The 18,141-nt window shown below is 40.9% G+C and overlaps 1 protein-coding gene across 1 annotated transcript; it reads right to left on the bottom strand.

Annotated features, from left to right (window-relative positions):
- Positions 1 to 1,838: 1,838 nt before the first annotated feature.
- On the bottom strand, positions 1,839 to 16,496 carry LOC134466127 (uncharacterized). Its single transcript, XM_063220022.1, has 8 exons — positions 15,986 to 16,496; positions 14,683 to 15,063; positions 14,252 to 14,583; positions 13,885 to 14,168; positions 4,548 to 4,759; positions 3,759 to 3,906; positions 3,453 to 3,562; positions 1,839 to 2,181 (listed from the first exon to the last, which is right to left on the bottom strand). Exons 1-8 carry the CDS (start codon positions 16,121 to 16,123, stop codon positions 1,879 to 1,881), a joined length of 1,908 nt encoding a protein of 635 aa, XP_063076092.1. The 5' UTR covers positions 16,124 to 16,496; the 3' UTR covers positions 1,839 to 1,878.
- Between the last annotated feature and the right edge of the window lie 1,645 nt (positions 16,497 to 18,141).

Genomic DNA, 18,141 nt, shown 5'->3' with positions numbered 1-18,141 from the left:
CATTGACAATGGCAAGCTACCTTGTAAAGTCAACTCATAAGATGCAACTGGTGATTGAAATTTAGGTGTGTATAAAATGTTTTGTCACAGGCCAGAGCATTAAAAGTTCCTGACTTTTTTCATTCATTTCATATTTTTTTCAAATATTAAATCACCATCAGCAATAACAACAATAGTCTCGGTTATATATATCATTTTATTTCTGCTTTGTTGCATCAAGGAAATCATATCAACGCCTTGTTTTATTTCCAGAGTTTGTTTTTTTTAATGACTTCTCTCAACCATCTTGAATTTATTGAATTCATTGAATTTATTTATCGTCTGAAGAGACCCCTTCCCAATACATACAATGTAATGAGTACCCAATCTTGATTCCCCCATGTCCTTGGCCCAGAACAATTCACCACTTCCGCTTCCCTCTGCACTATTTGATCACAGGCTTATGTCACACAGCAATGCGCTTTACGATCATTAAAAGAAATGAGGCAAAACACCATTCTATGTTTTTGCTATGTTGTTAATAAAAATATCCTCTTCCAGACACAACAAAAAACAAGTTCACAGCTGGTGTCATACTTTGGAGGTATTGCTCTAAAAAATGGTGTGGGGGGGTTCATGACGCCACTTTGGATGGATTTGAGGGATGCATGCCACACTGCATTGAGATTTGAAAAGGCATTATACAAATAAAGGGGCAAAACACCATCCCAATTTTTAGATATGTTGTTAATAAGAATATCCTCTTCCAGAAACAACAAACAGCAAGTTCACAACCGCTGCCATATATTGGAAATATTGCTCCAAACAATGGTGTATTGTTTCCTTCCCATGATGCTGACTTCCTGGAACTATTTTGGAACTATGCCATTGGTTCCATGAGCCGCCATCTTTGTGTGAAAATGGAACACAAAAATCAAGGGGGTTGGCCACCTTCTTAGGATGGAATTGAGGGTTAAGTCAGAGATACTGAAATACTGAGCTGAACAAGTATAAAATCACCTATTTGGTATCAGAGATTTTAGGTTTTAGTGTACACTGACTTGGCTATTCATTTTAGGTGTAGTAAACCCAATCTTTCTAAGGTAACAGGGCGTCTAAGGTACACCTGCATGTCACACAGGAATGAGTTTTTAAAATTCATTATAAAAATAATGGGGCAAAACACCATCCCAATTTTTAGATATGTTGTGAATAATAATATTATCTTTCGGAGACACCAAACAGCAAGTTCACAACTGGTGTCATACATTGGGAATATTGCTCCAAATAATGGTATAAATTAGTTTTTGCTCATCTTTGGACCTCTGCATTTCAACAACCATTGGACCCTTATATTAAATATGATGTGATGTGAAAGGCATGGAACATATCTGACCATGTACCAAGGATGAACCTTGAATGTTGAAATTTGAGGTTTTTATGGACATCTGAAAACCCTTGCAATTTTAATTTCAAAGAAAAGTAGAGGGCCAGCATTAAGGTGTAATTTGACATACAGTGCTGCAAATTGTAATATATGCTTGTCAGGTCTATGACTCTTAGCCCTGAAAAAATAATGGATCTACCACAAATAGTTTTGGAGATAATTAAGTCTGAATATGGTCACTCAGGCAGTGACACCTAATCAGGGGGAGGGGGTGTCCTTAGTTAAAATGTTTTTGTGGGAAAAGTATGCACAGCTGAAATCTGCAATGGTGGATATGTTCTATTGGATGTTTAAGCCATCACATATATTTTTTTCAAGCAAATCCGAGGGGATCGAGTGGGGACCATTTGTTCATTCCAGCTGGAATGACCCTAGTGAACAAAAAAACAAAACAAAAACAACAACCTGGCATGGGCTGGGGAAACACAGCAGCATTCGAAAAAAAAGACTGGCTAAAATGACCTCCATTCATTTAGGGCCTTTTTGAAGGCAGTAGTCTGGTCAAGGCTATGAACGCCGTCTAGAAGAACCTCACTTTGGATAACTGAGAAAAGAGTCGCGGTGAATTTCGGATATGTGAGGTGGAAGGCGTAATAAAGGGCAAGGACATAAAGCATGCCCTCCAAAAGCAAGTCTTTTTCGAATGATGTGATGGGTGTGTTCCCCACAGCCAGCATGCAGTTGGAGGGGCCAGTGATGAGGACTGGACAGGAGAGGGTCCGTTTCTGCAGGTATGAGTTTGGATCCTCGTTGTCCTGCAGAATAGAAACAATTTTGAATCAGTCAAAAGGAAAAAGGACACGGAAGCGCTGCATGGATCCAGACTCTTTTTACACGGGTGCTCTAACAGTAAGGGGGTAAATTAGACATAAAAAAATAAAGCACAGGAGACTGTGGCACTCCAGTTTCCTATTTTTTAGTTTTTCTTCAAGGCAAATAGACTGCCCGACGTGTTTCGACCTACACAGTCTTTGTCAGGGTGCAGTCACTCAATCACAAGGCACAAAACATCACAGCTGTCAATTAGTCATTGGTGCTGCCAAAATTAACAGTCAAGTATGAAACTTGAAAGCACAAGGCATGAATAAAGTTCAAGTTGCACAAAAAACACCAGTCATGACTAAAAAAGTAATGTTCAGTCGCCAGGCTGTGCCCTCCTAGTGACGCAACACCTTCAGTGTTGCAACTAGTCAGGTCAAGAGCAATGCAAGTACTTTTCTGAGTTCCCGAAAATACGGGAACTCCACCCACTTTCTCTGGAAGCAAACAACCATGAGCAAACCAAGGGAGACTGGTCAGTCATGCCGTTTGGGAAGTGTTAATTGTTATGCTCTTGGTCAGACCAAGTCTCGAAGAGATTTGAACGTTGATGATAATCAGGCTAAATGTTCAGGTAAGTATGAGATTAATATACACAGATCATGAAGCTTTTTTTTGGGTCCAGTACGTAACACCAAGCACTTGACTTCATTGAACGCTAACATTCACACACTGACATAACTTTGAATCAGTGTTACAATATGACCTCTAATTTTTTACGTGTTGATTTTCGGGGGACGGTATAACGCAAAGTGAAAGAGCACTTACAGACATCAATTTAATGTTGTGCCATCACCTATTCTCAAATTGTTGTCTTTGTCATGAGACCAGCCACAGTCACAAAGTTAATGCAGCCATTGAAAGCCAATGCATGCAAGTTCCAAAATAATTGCTTGTAATGTGCCTGGACCAGAGTAGATTGAAGGTAGGTGGTGACAAAACTTGTTGAAAAAAAGTTGTCTAAATTCTTTTACACAAAATTAAATAAACACCTACTTACAATTTAGTTTCGTCACTACCTATACCTTCAAATTGGCGTCTATTGTGGTCGAGGCACTGCCGACAATGCAAGTTACAAGCAATTCCATTAGAATTTGTATGCATTGCCTTTAATTGGCCGCATTAACTTTGTGACTGTGGCTGGTTTCATAACAGATAACATCTGTGGTAGGTACACAGTATGTTGTTACAGGCCTTTACATCTCACCTCAAGGATGTGGAGGAATGCCTCACTGGCGGAAGGCAGCTTCTTGGGAGGCAGAGAGGAGGAGGGAAAGATGTCGGGCAAAGCCCTCAGCAAATCAATTGCTTGTTGAACTGTTGAAGTAAACAAACAAAAAAATACACAAATAAATGATCTCTACATTTAAGTCATCTTATAATGAATACTGGTGTCTTTCTTTAGATAAAAAATACATTTCTGTGTGTGGTCTCTTAATTTACACTTTTATTTTAATATATATGACAATTTATTTCAGTTTATCTCTACTATACTAGTAGAGATATGGCTTGCCTTTGCTTGCTCCCACAGGCGACTTGATGGATTTTTTCGCCACGGCATAAAACTGGGCCTTATTGCAAAACATCTGCCACCTTCCCTTCACCTCAGTCAAGAAGTTCAGATTGTCTCTGTCCAGGATACGCCTGAGCTCATCCATCACCTAACAATCAACACATTGAACACAAACACACGCACTATATTTACAAAAAACATTACACTACCTGCCGAGGCACACAAAATCAAAAAGGAGCAAAGCATCACATTCCTCCAGGGACTGTGAAGTGCTTTAGATTCAACCATGCCTACCGATTCAGCCATAGTTGCCCTCTTCTGTGTTATGATGGTTACGGTGGTCATTCATTTTGAGTTTAACAATAAAAGGTTAAGAATTCAGAGAATGTTTAACCTGACTTAATATGCCATCTGGCTGCATTTCATCAAACTACATGCGAGGAGGTGTTCCGGTTTACCTACACAACCATCTAAAGCTAATGAGTCTTTTTTTTAAATGATCGTATCCAGTATTGCAGGGTGGGATTTCATAGATTGGCTGAATTATGGATCGTATTCTGTTTTCATCTGCATCACAAGTTGAATTCGAAGTGAGTGGCTGAAGTGGCACGTCAGTTAAGATTAGGACAGGTTGTCAACGCAATCATTATCAAGGATTTTTATGAGCATCATTCGAAAAGGTGCGGAGTATCATTCGAAAAGGTGTGGGTGTGTGGCGAAAGCAAAACACACCAGAAGGCTTGAGTCAGGTTAGACTTGGACAATGTTTGCAAATACGCAATTACTCACATGGTCAATTTCCCTGAAGCAGGGGTACGCTTTCAGGATCTGGTCATGTCTATCTTCTTTTAGGACATCAGAGTCAATGAAGGCCCTCCTGGCCTCAAACTCCAGATCAAGCAACTGTGCCACCACCTCCTTGTTTGGGAGGTTGCCCTTCTTCCAGAGACTCTGCAGGGCCTGGTAGTGCCTTGCTTGAGCAGCAGGGCTATCTCTGTCGACTTAACATAGAGAATATAATTACTTTATTAATTATGAAGGAGGGAGTAACAGATAAAGGCAGGACACACATCACTCAGTCATCACAACCATCAGCTAACATGGGGTGTCCTAGAATAAAAAACAAAACAAAAAACACAAAATTTGGATAATTGTAAAGTAGGCATTATTTGAAATTCATTCTCAAAGTGTAATAGAATTTACAAATTGCATTGGGTGTCACTTTCCATCTAGTGCCTTGAAATTCCAAACAAAGGCCCATGGGGAAAATCTGGCCCCGGCATGGCAAGCATATGGCCTGCCATGAGGTCAGAACAAATTTGTGAGATCTTCGATCACTAAATCTTCAGTGGGTCTCCAAAGCATTCACATTAGATGACTTAGATCTTACTTAGACTTAGATCTTATGCCAAGTTTCATAACAGACATTGACAAGATAGGAAAACGGACAAGCAAAAATCTGTTCTCTGTCCAGACATTTAACTTGTTTCTCATAAGGAGGGAAAGTAATCTCATTGCCCCCTACTGGATACGTTCCTGACCTCGATATCAAATGAAAAGGATGCTTTCTTTAAAAAATTACATCTCGGCTCTGACGACGAAGTAAGAGTAGTGGCGGTCATGATATGCATGTTGGTCCGTTTTACAGATTCAGGTGGTAAAATGTTCGGTTTTCAACTGATCTGACTGATTTTAATATTATTAAAAAAGCTACCGGGTAATACAGAATTACACTGAGTCACGTGTGTGACGTGTTTACGTAATATAATTAGCATAGCCAAACAGTAGCCAGAGAGAATATCAGTCATCACAGAAGCCATCATATCTACTATAAGCTAAAACCAAACTAAACGAGTATAGAAATGTGATGCGATCTGGGAAAACCCGGCGGATGTCGCCCTGGCCGTTTCTCAGGAAAGAGCGAAAATAGGTCGGGAAATGATGTTTTCCTGAAATCGGTTTTTCATTAAATTATTGTTGTTTAACATCTTGTCTATCATCTCTGAAAATATTTTGTCTGAAATCGCTGTTTTAATGTGTTAAAATGAAGATTGAAACGGCCCGATGTGTGGTGAGAGGGGAGGCACCCGTGAGCAGTCTGCCTGCGCAGCCAACGTGCTGACTACGCTTGTAGCGCAGGGGCGCGCGAGGTTGAGGGAAAAAACATCAGAGTTTGTAGACTTGAAGGCTCAGAATTTACACATGTGTATTCACTCATTGTCAGCGCATTGAGAATGCCTACTGGGTCATTCCAGCTGGAATCAGCAAATTTCTGAAAAATCTCCCACTCGACCCCCTTGGATTTGCCTGAAAAAAATGTATGTGATGGCTTAAACATCCAATAGATCATATCCACAATATCAGAACTCAGCTGTGGATACTTTTGGCACAAAAAATCTGTAAATAAGGACACCCCCTACGCTTGTTTTAGCGACATTGCATAAGTGACCATGTTCAGACTCAATTATCTCCAGAACTATTTGTGTCAGATTCATTATATTTTCAGGGCTAAGAGTCCCAGACCTGAATATCATATATTACAATTTGCAGCACTGTAAGTCAAATCACACCGTAATAATGTGCCTCTACTTTTTGTAGATATCATATGTTCTAGGGTTTCCAAATGTCTGTAAAAACCTCAAAGTTCTACATGTAAGGTTCATCCTTGGTAAATGGTATGATATGTACCATGACTTTCACATCATAGTATATCTAACAAAAGGCTCCAATGGTTGTTGAGATACAGAGGTCCAAAGATAGGAAAAAATTAATTCGCACCAATGTTTGGAGCAATATTTCCAATCTATGACACTAGGTAGGAACTTTCTGTTTGGTGTTTCTGAAAGAGGATGTTTTTTTAAACAACATATCAAAAAATTGGGATGGTGTTTTGCCTCATTCTTTTTATAACGGACTTCAAAATCTCAATTGGCTACAATTACTTGAAGCTATGAGGACCATGTCACCAACCGAGTTGTCGCAACTCTCAAATCCATGGCTCTGATGTCACCTTAACAGTGAAAACAAGATGGCTACCCTGTGAATGACAAAGCAAATTCTAGGGAAACCATAACATTTGAAAATAAATTGATTGATGGCACACAGCAAGAATAGCACATTGCACATGGCTTTGATAGACATTCATTATTTTAATTGTAAAATCATAATAATAATTATCATCATTTTAGTAGTAGTAGTAGTGGTAGTGGTAGTAGTAGTCTTGGAATAAAGTGATGAAATAGGAGAGGATTAAATAATTGTAGCACTCTTGTTTGCAACAAGGACTCCCATCCTAACTAATCTTTCAATCAGCACCTGTAACTTTATATTTGCTATGAAGGTTGTGTCTTACTCGTTAAGTTACCAGCTGTATTGCAAAATAACTTGATTCATACTGGCAAGAGATTACCTCAAACTATTTTGACAGCATGGTCCTGGAGTTTTTGTTAGAAGAATTTGTTTGCATGCAGTATTCAATATCAGGTGAATATTGAAGGCACAGAAGTTCATATTGGCACCAGACAACCATGTGGTTCTTGTCACATTGTTGCGATCTAAATCAGCTGCTTGCATCATTGTAATAATATCCCATCGCAATGCTAACAAGTGGATTGCAGGTCAACAACAGTGATTTCAACAACCATGGTTTGGATGCTTGTACACAATGTTCATTACTTGTAAAGCTTGCCATCACATTGATCCAGGTGAGATGATGGAAGCCGAAAGGAAGCTTTGCAGCATGCAAAATCGTTCAGATATGGTGGAGGATTGGGGGCGGGGCACAGTTCTACAGTCAGGGTACCTCTGTCGTGGTGACTGTTGGTGGGGGTGGGACTGTTTTATGGTCGCATAGGAAAGTAAAAGTTGATTAGAGATGACACATAGGAGGAGACAGTTTGTAAAGAGGTATCCTGATTGTAGAACTTCCCACCCCCCATCATCCTCCCCTGACCGAAGTGCCCTGAGCATGGTGGTGGTATGCTTACTGAAATCAGCATCTATGTAGTTCATCAAGGTGTTCCTCATTGAACAGCCAATAAAGGAAGATTGTACACAACAATATGAGAGCAGATACCTAATGCATTATCAATGACAATGGCAAGCTACCGTGTAAATTCAACTCATAAGATGCAACTGGTGATCGAAAGTTAAGTGTGGATAAAATGTTTTGTCAGAGCATTGAAAGTTCCTGACTTTTTTCATTCATTTCAACTATCAAATCACCATCAGCAATAACAACAATAGTCTTGGTTATATAGATTATTTTATTCCTGCTTTGTTGGATCAAGGAAATCATATCAACGCCTTGTTTTATTTCCAGTTTATTTTTTTTAATGACTTCTCTCAACCATCTTGAATTTATTGCTAACGTAGCGCCGGTGAGAACATGTTGCGTAGTCACTTGATCATCTGGCCGATAGTACTCTTAAAAAGATGAGGCCAGAATCCCAGAAAAAAATAGTGAGCTGAACAAGCAGGGGTGTTAACAGCTTTGGCTGTGCCCGGGATAAAGTCGTCTGAAGAGACCCCTTCCCAATGCATGCAATGTAATGAGTACCCAATCTTGATTCCCCCATGTCCTTGGCCCAGAACAATTCACCACTTCCGCTTCCCTCGGCACTATTTGATCACAGGCTTATGTCACACAGCAATACGCTTTACGATCATTAAAAGAAATGAGGCAAAACACCATTCTATGTTTTTGCTATGTTGTTAATAAAAATATCCTCTTCCAGACACAACAAAAAACAAGTTCACAGCTGGTGTCATACTTTGTAGGTATTGCTCTAAAAAATGGTGGGGTTTTTTTTCATGACGCCACTTTGGATGGATTTGAGGGATGCATGCCACACTGCATTGAGATTTGAAAAGGCATTATACAAATAAAGGGGCAAAACACCATCCCAATTTTTAGATATGTTGTTAATAAGAATATCCTCTTCCAGAAACAACAAACAGCAAGTTCACAACCGCTGTCATATATTGGAAATATTGCTCCAAACAATGGTGTATTGTTTCCTTCACATGATGCTGACTTCCTGGAACTATTTTGGAACTATGCCATTGGCTCCATGAGCCGCCATCTTTGTGTGAAAATGGTACACAAAAATCAAGGGGATTGGCCACCTTCTTAGGATGGAATTGAGGGTTAAGTCAGAAATACTGAAATACTGAGCTGAACAAGTATAAAATCACCTATTTGGTATCAGAGATTTTAGGTTTTAGTGTACACTGACTTGGCTATTCATTTTAGGTGTAGTAAACCCAATTTTTCTAAGGTAACAGGGCTTCTAAGGTACACCTGCATGTCACACAGGAATGAGTTTTTAAAATTCATTATAAAAATAATGGGGCAAAACACCATCCCAATTTTTAGATATGTTGTGAATAATAATATTATCTTTCAGAGACACCAAACAGCAAGTTCACAACTGGTGTCATAGATTGGGAATATTGCTCCAAATAATGGTATAAATTATTTTTTGCCCATCTTTTGACCTCTGCATCTCAACAACCATTGGACCCTTATATTAAATATGATGTGATGTGAAAGTCATGGCACATATCTGACCATGTACCAAGGATGAACCTTGAATGTTGAAATTTGAGGTTTTTATGGACATCTGAAAACCCTTGCAATTTTAATTTCAAAGAAAAGTAGAGGGCCAGCATTAAGGTGTAATTTGACATACAGTGCTGCAAATTGTAATGTATGCTCGTCAGGTCTATGACTCTTAGCCCTGAAAAAATAATGGACCTACCACAAATAGTTTTGGAGATAATTAAGTCTGAATATGGTCACTCAGGCAGTGACACCAAATCAGGGGGAGGGGGTGTCCTTAGTTACAGATTTTTTGTGGAAAAAGTATGCACAGCTGAAATCTGCAATGGTGGATATGTTCTATTGGATGTTTAAGCCATCACATATATTTTTTTCAAGCAAATCCGAGGGGGTCGAGTGGGGACCATTTGCTGATTCCAGCTGGAATGACCCCTCTGTCTCGATGAAGCAGAGTTTTCTTAAGTTATAGGTCTAAAGAAAGAAGGAACAATAAATACAAAGAAACAGTAGGCGACAGAGGTCGTCGAGCCCTGTGCATTTCAACTCCAGTCTCATGTGCCTCTTGCAGTTTTATCACTACAACTGCGATTAGACTAGGCCTACTAAACGGCACTGGAATGTAGATTTCATTTTGTATTGGATAGCTCTCATGCAAATCTAAAACTAAAGCGCCCATGTGATTTATCTATTGCGAAAAGTTTCATTTTTTACGGCGCTGTGTAGTCCTACTTGTAGTCATAATAAACTGTGCTGAATTGGAAGATGTAGGCCTAGATGTGGTCAAGTCAGGGCTTGTTAGGTTTCTGTAATTTAAAGAAGCCTCATCGGATCATCTCAGATGTGGAAGATTAACATGCTTTTATTTAGAACCGTGCCAAATGAATTTGCTCAGTCAACACGTCTTCAGTAGTCCGTTTCCAGAGTCAATCTGAGATAGCCTACTCGGTGACGTTTAATCTAGTTCATGTCAGTCCTTTCCCGCGACGCACCGGACAGTGCAGAAGAGCGTGAAGAAAAAAAGTTTCTCCTTTCTATTTTTGTGCTGCCTGCTGCAGAGGGTCAAAAGTGCTCTTGTAGGCTACTATTCCGAGGCAGCGCATAGCGAAAACATTCATTCTTTTGCCGCGATGGTAGCCTATACACACTTTGTCATACGCTGTGCTGAATTGAAAGTCGTTGATTTGGTCATAACTGGCTCCCTAACACTGTAGAAGCATCACTGGATCAACTCAGATGTTGAAAAATAATATATCTATGCATTTATGTCTCGCCTAACTAATGGGTTCAGTTAACACATCTTCAACAGTCAAATTTCAAAGTCAAACTGAGATGCACCGGTGACTTTCACCCCAGTCTTTCAAATCACCTAAGTCCTTTCAAGCGACGGGCGAGATAGTGAAGAAGATAAGCGCGGAGAAAACATTTTCTCTTCTGTTATGTCTGTGCTGCCTGCTGCAGAGGGTAAACAAATAAAGCGGTCTTCACCGTACTGTAGCCTACTGCAAGCCTATTCCGAGGCATGTAGGCTAGCCTATGTTCCATAACACGTGCAGCTGGTGTGGAATGGCGCAAAACCATGGTTTACCTCAGAGCAGAGAGCTCATTGCATTTTTCTGAGACACTGATGGTTCCCATTTTTGCATTTCTGACACATTTTGCTGATATTTTCGCTTCATACCCTAAATAGTGAAATGGCAGGTCCAATACACGCCATTCGTTTTCTTTAGGAACCTATTTAAAAATAGCAAAAGTTAAGCATTAAATTGCGAATAGGCTACATGACTATAGGCCTAAATGACAAATCAATAGACCCAATTTAATTTGAAATGATATTCTATAGACACAGACCACTATGTAGCCTATAGACGACCTGCAATTAACCAGCAGTTTGAGGGTCTCTGTGAGAGAAAAAAAGACCCCTGGAAAAGTAATGAAATTAGCCTACATTCGTTTAACCGATTTTAAATTAACAGGCATGGTAGTGTTTGATGAGTGGCCTTCTGTTATTTACTATAATAATAATAATAATAATAATAATAATAATAATAATAATAATAATAATAATAATAATAATAAAAATAATTATCTGAATATCAAAACCAAGTGCAATGTGCTAGGCCTACTGTTGCTTTTTTCCAGTGTTTTGTTGTCCTCAGAAGTAGTGCCATTGGATTCCAAATTTACTGAAGATAAATAAATGAGATTAATGAAATCTTTAAATGTTGCTTTCATTCAGGTAGCCTATTGCTTCTGAGAGTTCATTCTCTAAGTAGTTAAACTCAATGTTACAGGGAGCAGTAGTTAAACCTAATGTCCCTTCACTTCAACATTAGGTCACTCCAAAGTCTGATCTCAAATCCTGTCAAATACATTTATTTTTAATTAATTTTGCTTTGCCATCATCAAGGTACACATTAGACCTAAGGCAATTGGAGGATTTTGAGTGGTTGGGAATCACTCCATTGCTGGTATCCCTTACTCTAAGTAATCCAGTTATGGTGAGGGACTGGGGGCGGAGTCCATTTGTATGATGAGCTACCTCAGTTGTGGTGATGGTTTGGGGGGTGGGGCTGTGCTATGCTCATGGATGAGAGCAAAATTCCACTAGAGACAATACAGAAGGAGGAGACTAATCTTTAAGAGGTACCTTGACCAAAAAACTGTCCTGCCCGTATCTCCCACCATCAGTGAGGCATCCGGAGCATCGTATCAGGACGCTGCACTGCTTCTTAGCAGGGACTCTCTCCTGGAGTGATCCAAAATTCTAGGTAATTATCTGACAGAGTCAGAGCTAATGTCCTGCATTTATTTAAAGTAGGCCTATGCTGTATTACAGATAATCAAAGAAACAATTCTTACACAGCGAAAGTCTAGGTACATTACATTGTATTGTTGTGGATTACAATTGGTCTTACAAACTAATGTAGGCTACGAAAGATGATAATAATAATCAAGCACTGAATGAAAGACCAACTATGATAATGTCTCCATTGGGGATTAGAGTGTCCCAAGTACTTAGAATGGCTCAATTAAACAGAGTATCCCAATAGCTATAATATTAATAATAATAATTACTAATATGATCATAATTATTATCCATAATAATGTGCTATCCATGCTGTGTTGAAACAAGGATGTTTTTTTGTTTGTTTCCTTAGTTGTTTCTTTGACTCAAACTCAAAACTAAACACATTACGAAAATAAATCAAAGAAAAAATAGCTGCAATAGCTACTCTGGCCACAATCCTCCATACTCAACCTCACATTTTCCTAAGTTGCAATACCTACTCTGGCCACAAGTGCCTTGCATAGTTGCAATACCTTCTCTGGCCACAATCGCCTTGCATAGTTGCAATACTCACTGTGGCCACAATCGCCTTGCATAGTTGCAATACCTCCTCTGGCCACAAGCTCCATACTCAACCTTTAGAGTGTTTTTTCTCAGAATTCCTCCGAACGACTAAGTTGACTTTGGGTAAGTATAACATTTGATAGAGACAAGATATGAAAATAACGAAAACACCTTTGGAAAGAGCTTGAAATTGACTTTCAAATGGTAACGATATCTCAAAAATGTAAAATCCCACCATGTGAAGGGTTTTCCCAGATCGCATCACAAATGTGTAATAAGACGGCAATATGGAACTCACATGATTATAAGAATGTTAAGAAACGTGAATAACTTAGATCCGTTTGCGTTTCGGTGCTGCCAGTCAATCTGGCGCGAGACACAGCAAGCATAGTGTAAAATATTTACTGACGTAACCAGAGCGACCTCAAGCTGTAGTCCCTTTCGGACAAGATTGACAATTTCCATTTTTCTTAAAGGGCCACTTCAGTCTATTTCAATATGCTGTTGCTCACGCTACCCTTGACTTGTCAGTACCTCGTGATGCGACATTTTTCAGCTCAGACCTTTCCGAGATCTGAGCTATTCTAATGGGGGTAGATTTTGTTTACATAGAATTTTTTTTAACATAGGCCTACTGCAAATATATTCTCAAAAGGTATTGCTGTTTGCTAGGTGTCTGATGGTGTTGCATAACCTTTTGGATGTTTTTGGAATTTTCTTTTTTTTTTTTTTTATGTAAACAAACAACCTGCCCCAATTACAATGACCAGGATCTCGGAAAAGGCTGAAGAAAAATAAAACAAATTCTCAGGTACTGACAAGTCCAGAGTAGTGTGAGCATTATAAGTGCATCTTGAAATTGGCTGAAGTTATCCTTTAATAGGGCAAAATTTTACACAAGACTTTCACAGTTAGTAGTTCATCATATTGTGAAGGCTGAAACATGTGTCTGGTGTATAAGTTCGACGTCATATCTTTGTGGGATTTTTTTTTTTAAATTTGTCTATGGGGATTTCAATAGGATCGCCCTGGGGTTAGGAACGTAACGGCTAGGATCGCCGTTTTCCACTTTCACTCCTTATTGGGTTAGGTTGTTGATTTGGCCCACAGCCACTTGTGATACATAATTTGGCCCTTGGGAGGAAAATACTTGGAGACCACAGACCGAAGGTAAATAAGCGAAAACATTCCAGATTGGAACTACACCTTACCTTTTTCAGCAGTTTGTGCCACATTGGTGCCGATCCCTTTCCCCCCCTGGGATGTCTTGCGACGTCTTGCCGGAGGGCTGGGTGACGGAGGGCTGCGACGGCAGGGTGCGCGAGGACTGGAAGGCGCAGGGCTTTGACGGCTGGGCGGCGCCGGGCTTTGACGGCTGGGCGGCGGAGGGCTTTGACGGCTGGGCGGCGCAGGGCTTTGACGGCTGGGCGGCGCCGGGCTTTGACGGCTGGGCGGCGCCGGGCTTTGACGGCTGGGCGGCGCCGGGCTTTGGCGGCTGGGCGGCGCAGGGCTTTGACGGCTGGGCGGCGCAGGGCTGTGACGGCTGGGCGGCGCCGGGCTTTGGCGGCTGGGCGGCGCCGGGCTTTGGCGGCTGGGCGGCGCAGGGCTGTGATGGCTGGGCGGCGCCGGGCTGTGGCGGCTGGGCGGCGCCGGGCTTTGGCGGCTGGGCGGCGCAGGGCTTTGACGGCTGGGCGGCGCAGGGCTGTGACGGCTGGGCGGCGCAGGGCTGTGATGGCTGGGCGACGCAGGGCTGGAAGGGCTGGAGGTGCTGTCCAGTATGACTGTGGAGTCACTGCTGCCAAAGTCGTCGTCCTCATCGGACCTGAACAGTCGTTTTCCCCCCGTCTCCCCTTCTTTACGGGGGTTCTGATGTTCCTGAGACGTTTCGATAACTGGGCATACACAGTGACCTGAAACGACACAAAAAAAGACCATTAAAATTCCTGAACTGGGGGGGGGGGGAAGAGAGAAAAAAAAACACACACTAGAATGGTTGTAAAAATACCAACCCATTGGTTTTTCTGGTTCATTTCCTTGTCCCGCAGCATCGGGTAATACCCAATTATTCTTTTCGCCATTACAGTAATGGCATTTTTGTCGGGATAGTGGGAACACGAATCGTCACCCTTTGCCCGCAGTATGGTGATCATGCTTGTAATGGTGTTCCTAATTAGTCTGCAGCGCAGCTCTTTAGACATGGAACATGTCTGCTCTTTGCCGACCCTTTGCAAATCGAAAAACTGGTTTCTTACGTTCTCTAACTCATTATCAGTATAGAGTACATATTCTGGCGAAAAGATTGTGAATGTTTTTTCAGGGGTCTTTTCCTTTCTTTGGCTCCTTGCAACGGGAGTGGACGGGGCAGGAACACCCAGATGCTGGTCCACATCCTGTAAACACAAACACACACACAAAATCAATTAAAAAAAAACATGCAGAGACAACATAGGTCTGATTTTTGCAATGTTGGATAGATGATAAAAGGCTGATCTTGTTACAGTCTTGATACAGGGCTGAAAAGTTAAATTCACATCAAAGAGGATGCCAAGGTTTTGAACAACTTTGTTCTCAATAATGGTGCAGTTGTCAAAGGTGAGAGGCAGGTGCTCAGGAAGGTAGTTACATTTAGGTGGTCTTACAGTTAGGAGCTCTGTTTTGTCAGCATTAAGCAATTCCTCATTAATAAGAAGAAAATTCCTTATAAAGAAGCAGCATAGAACCCTGATCTAGGTTATACTTCTTTATGAGGAATGTAGTGCACTTGGATGACTTATCTGACAACATGTTATGCCATTGTTTTCAGTAAACGAACGCACACAGGCGCAGGTCTCATACCACCACTATCCGATACCACTCAAGTGTATTCGGGTCAAAGACGTTAAAACGTCCCACATTGTCATTCAGTGTGTCATTCAGGATACTTTTTCTTACAGTAACTGTAAAAAACATGATCTTTTTTTCCAAGTGAATGCATGCCAGCTGAGGCTTTCATGCATTCACAGAAAAAAATAATCATGTTTTTTACAGTGTGCAGTGTTTTACACTGAATGACAATGTGGGACGTTTTAATGTCTTTGACCCATTTTCAAATCCACGATTTATTAAACAGGCAATGCAGTTTGTGGCAGTGTGGTGAATACGAACGTGTCAATGCTAGGTGGGTTGCACTTGCATTAGTTGAACGTCAATTTCGATGCCGTGACCAAAAAGTTCGGTGGCCATGTGGTAATAGCAGTTGCTAAATACTAGAAGTGCGAGGTGAGGTAGAACTAGCCATGTGCCCTGTGGGCTGCGGTCACAATGCTAACTTACCTCAGAGTGGAGTGCAAGCCAAATAGCTTTCCTTTTATGAAAATTCTCCGGTCCTGGGAACAGATCACGGAGGTCATCGCGGGTTAAATCCTGGACCTGTACGTTTGCATCTGTGAAGACATAAAAACTCATTATCATGCATCAATATTAAAGTGACATTAACGATAGAAAGAACCAACATTACATCTCCTCCGACATGTCACGCGGGCTCATTAGCTTGACTTTATTTGACAAACCGAAGTATTAATTTACTCGTACAATAGCCGACGAACACCCCTAAAATACTGGATATGAATTTATATACTACTTTGAGCATCACATAGCTAATATTTTTACTTAAATAGTTTAATTTACCCCGTAAAACGGACGCCGTCACTTCGTCGAGCTTCTCCATATTAGCAAGTCTTTGATATTAGCTTCTCCACCTTCTTTGATTCCAGCACGCGAAACGAGAAAGGAAGAGATATGAACCAACAGATCTGCTGCAGCTGGTCGATACCAATTCAAAGGGGAGGGGTGGGTTTTGCAAAATGTTTGCATGTTGTAAAAGTGCTATCTAAATACATGCGTAAGATCTACAAAGTTCTAGTACTTTTATGACTTGTATTTCTTAGATAATATGTCAAGTAATGAATATTCAGTAAATTTCGATCGGGAAAGGAAATGTAAGAATGATACACCCATCAGTAGGATTAGTATCGTCCATCATGAAAGGCAGGTGCACTGCCACCACTTCGCGCGCTCCACTCTACACTTGGACGATCAAGTTCAGCAGTGTTGTAGGAGGAGTGTAGATACTTTTCAAAATGGTCTGGCGGTGCAGTGTTTGCTTTGTGTTTGTGGCATTATCTCTTTCTAATTTGTTGAGCCACATTAACATTATGCATAGTCGCAGCCCTGATTTTCACGTGCTGTGTGGAATTGATGGCTGTATAAAGGACTATAGGGTGTACAATTCCTATTACTATCACATTAAACGCAACCATGCAAGCCACCTTATTCGAGGTACCGACCATAGCCATCATGGCACCGACGACACCACGGACCACAGGATCCCATTGCAAGATGCCCATGCAACAAGCCAAACTTGTCCACCAACCGAGCACTCTACTCTCACAGAAATGGAAGGATCAAGCACTGACGAACGTGTAAGTTATTCTTTTTGCGAACAGTGTCTGGTTGTTTGAAAGTTGTAGACTTTAAAGTCACCGAGTCCATATTTTTACACAGGTGAGACCTAGCTAAGCTAAATACATTGTCTGACATGTCTGTGTTGGTGGTTAGCTGGCTAGTGACTGAGATGTGCTAGCTGCACCATCATGCACAATCAATGCATGTTGCTATTGAAAAGACCGGATGCATTTATTCAATCGACATGTTTCCCCTTTGAAATGATTGTGGTGAGGCAATGCTCCTTTCGCGCATGCACAATTTACCGCAATGTGATCTAGAATTATCGGTGCAAGTATTTCAGTATTAATACTTACCCATTACTAATGCCGTTGCAGGGTGTATTCCAAGAAGATTGCAGCGCAGAAAATCTTTCCAAGCAGGCTGTTGGATTTCTAGTGCAGGCAAGAGAAACCCATCGATTGACACAGGTATGCCTTTCTGTTTGTTTTCGTTGTTAATGATACCTTCAGCCAATTACAACAATGCTCACACTACCCTGGACTTGTCAGTAGGCCTACCTGAGATTTTTTTTTTCTCTTTCTTTCTTTCTCTCTCTCTTTCAACCTTTTCTGAGATCCTGGTCATTGTAATGGGGGCCGGTATTTGTTAACCCTTTTTTTAATCTTCATTTATTCCCCCCAAAAACAACGTTCAAAAGGTTATGCAACATCAGCAGACAGCAACTAGCAAACAGCAATACCTTTTGGGAAAAGTTTTGGAGTAGGCCTATGTTAAGATTTTTTTAAAAATGTAAACAAACACCTGCCCCCATTAGAATAGCTCATATCTTGGAAAGGGCTAAGCCTTGGAAAGGGCTGCGGCATCAGTGGTTACTGACAAGTCAAGGGTAGCGTGAGCAATACAACAGCATATTGAAAAAAATGTCTGAAGTGGTCCAAACCAGTATGTGTCTACTTTAGCTGTTGCTGATTTGTGGTTATTTGCAACAACTCTCATGTGTGATTAATTACCTAAAAAAGTGG

Source organism: Engraulis encrasicolus, chromosome 16 (assembly GCF_034702125.1).
Source record: "Engraulis encrasicolus isolate BLACKSEA-1 chromosome 16, IST_EnEncr_1.0, whole genome shotgun sequence".
Classification (NCBI taxonomy): domain Eukaryota; kingdom Metazoa; phylum Chordata; class Actinopteri; order Clupeiformes; family Engraulidae; genus Engraulis; species Engraulis encrasicolus.
The sequence above is the reverse complement of the archived record's forward strand: the minus strand, read 5'-3'. Positions and strand labels throughout refer to the sequence as shown.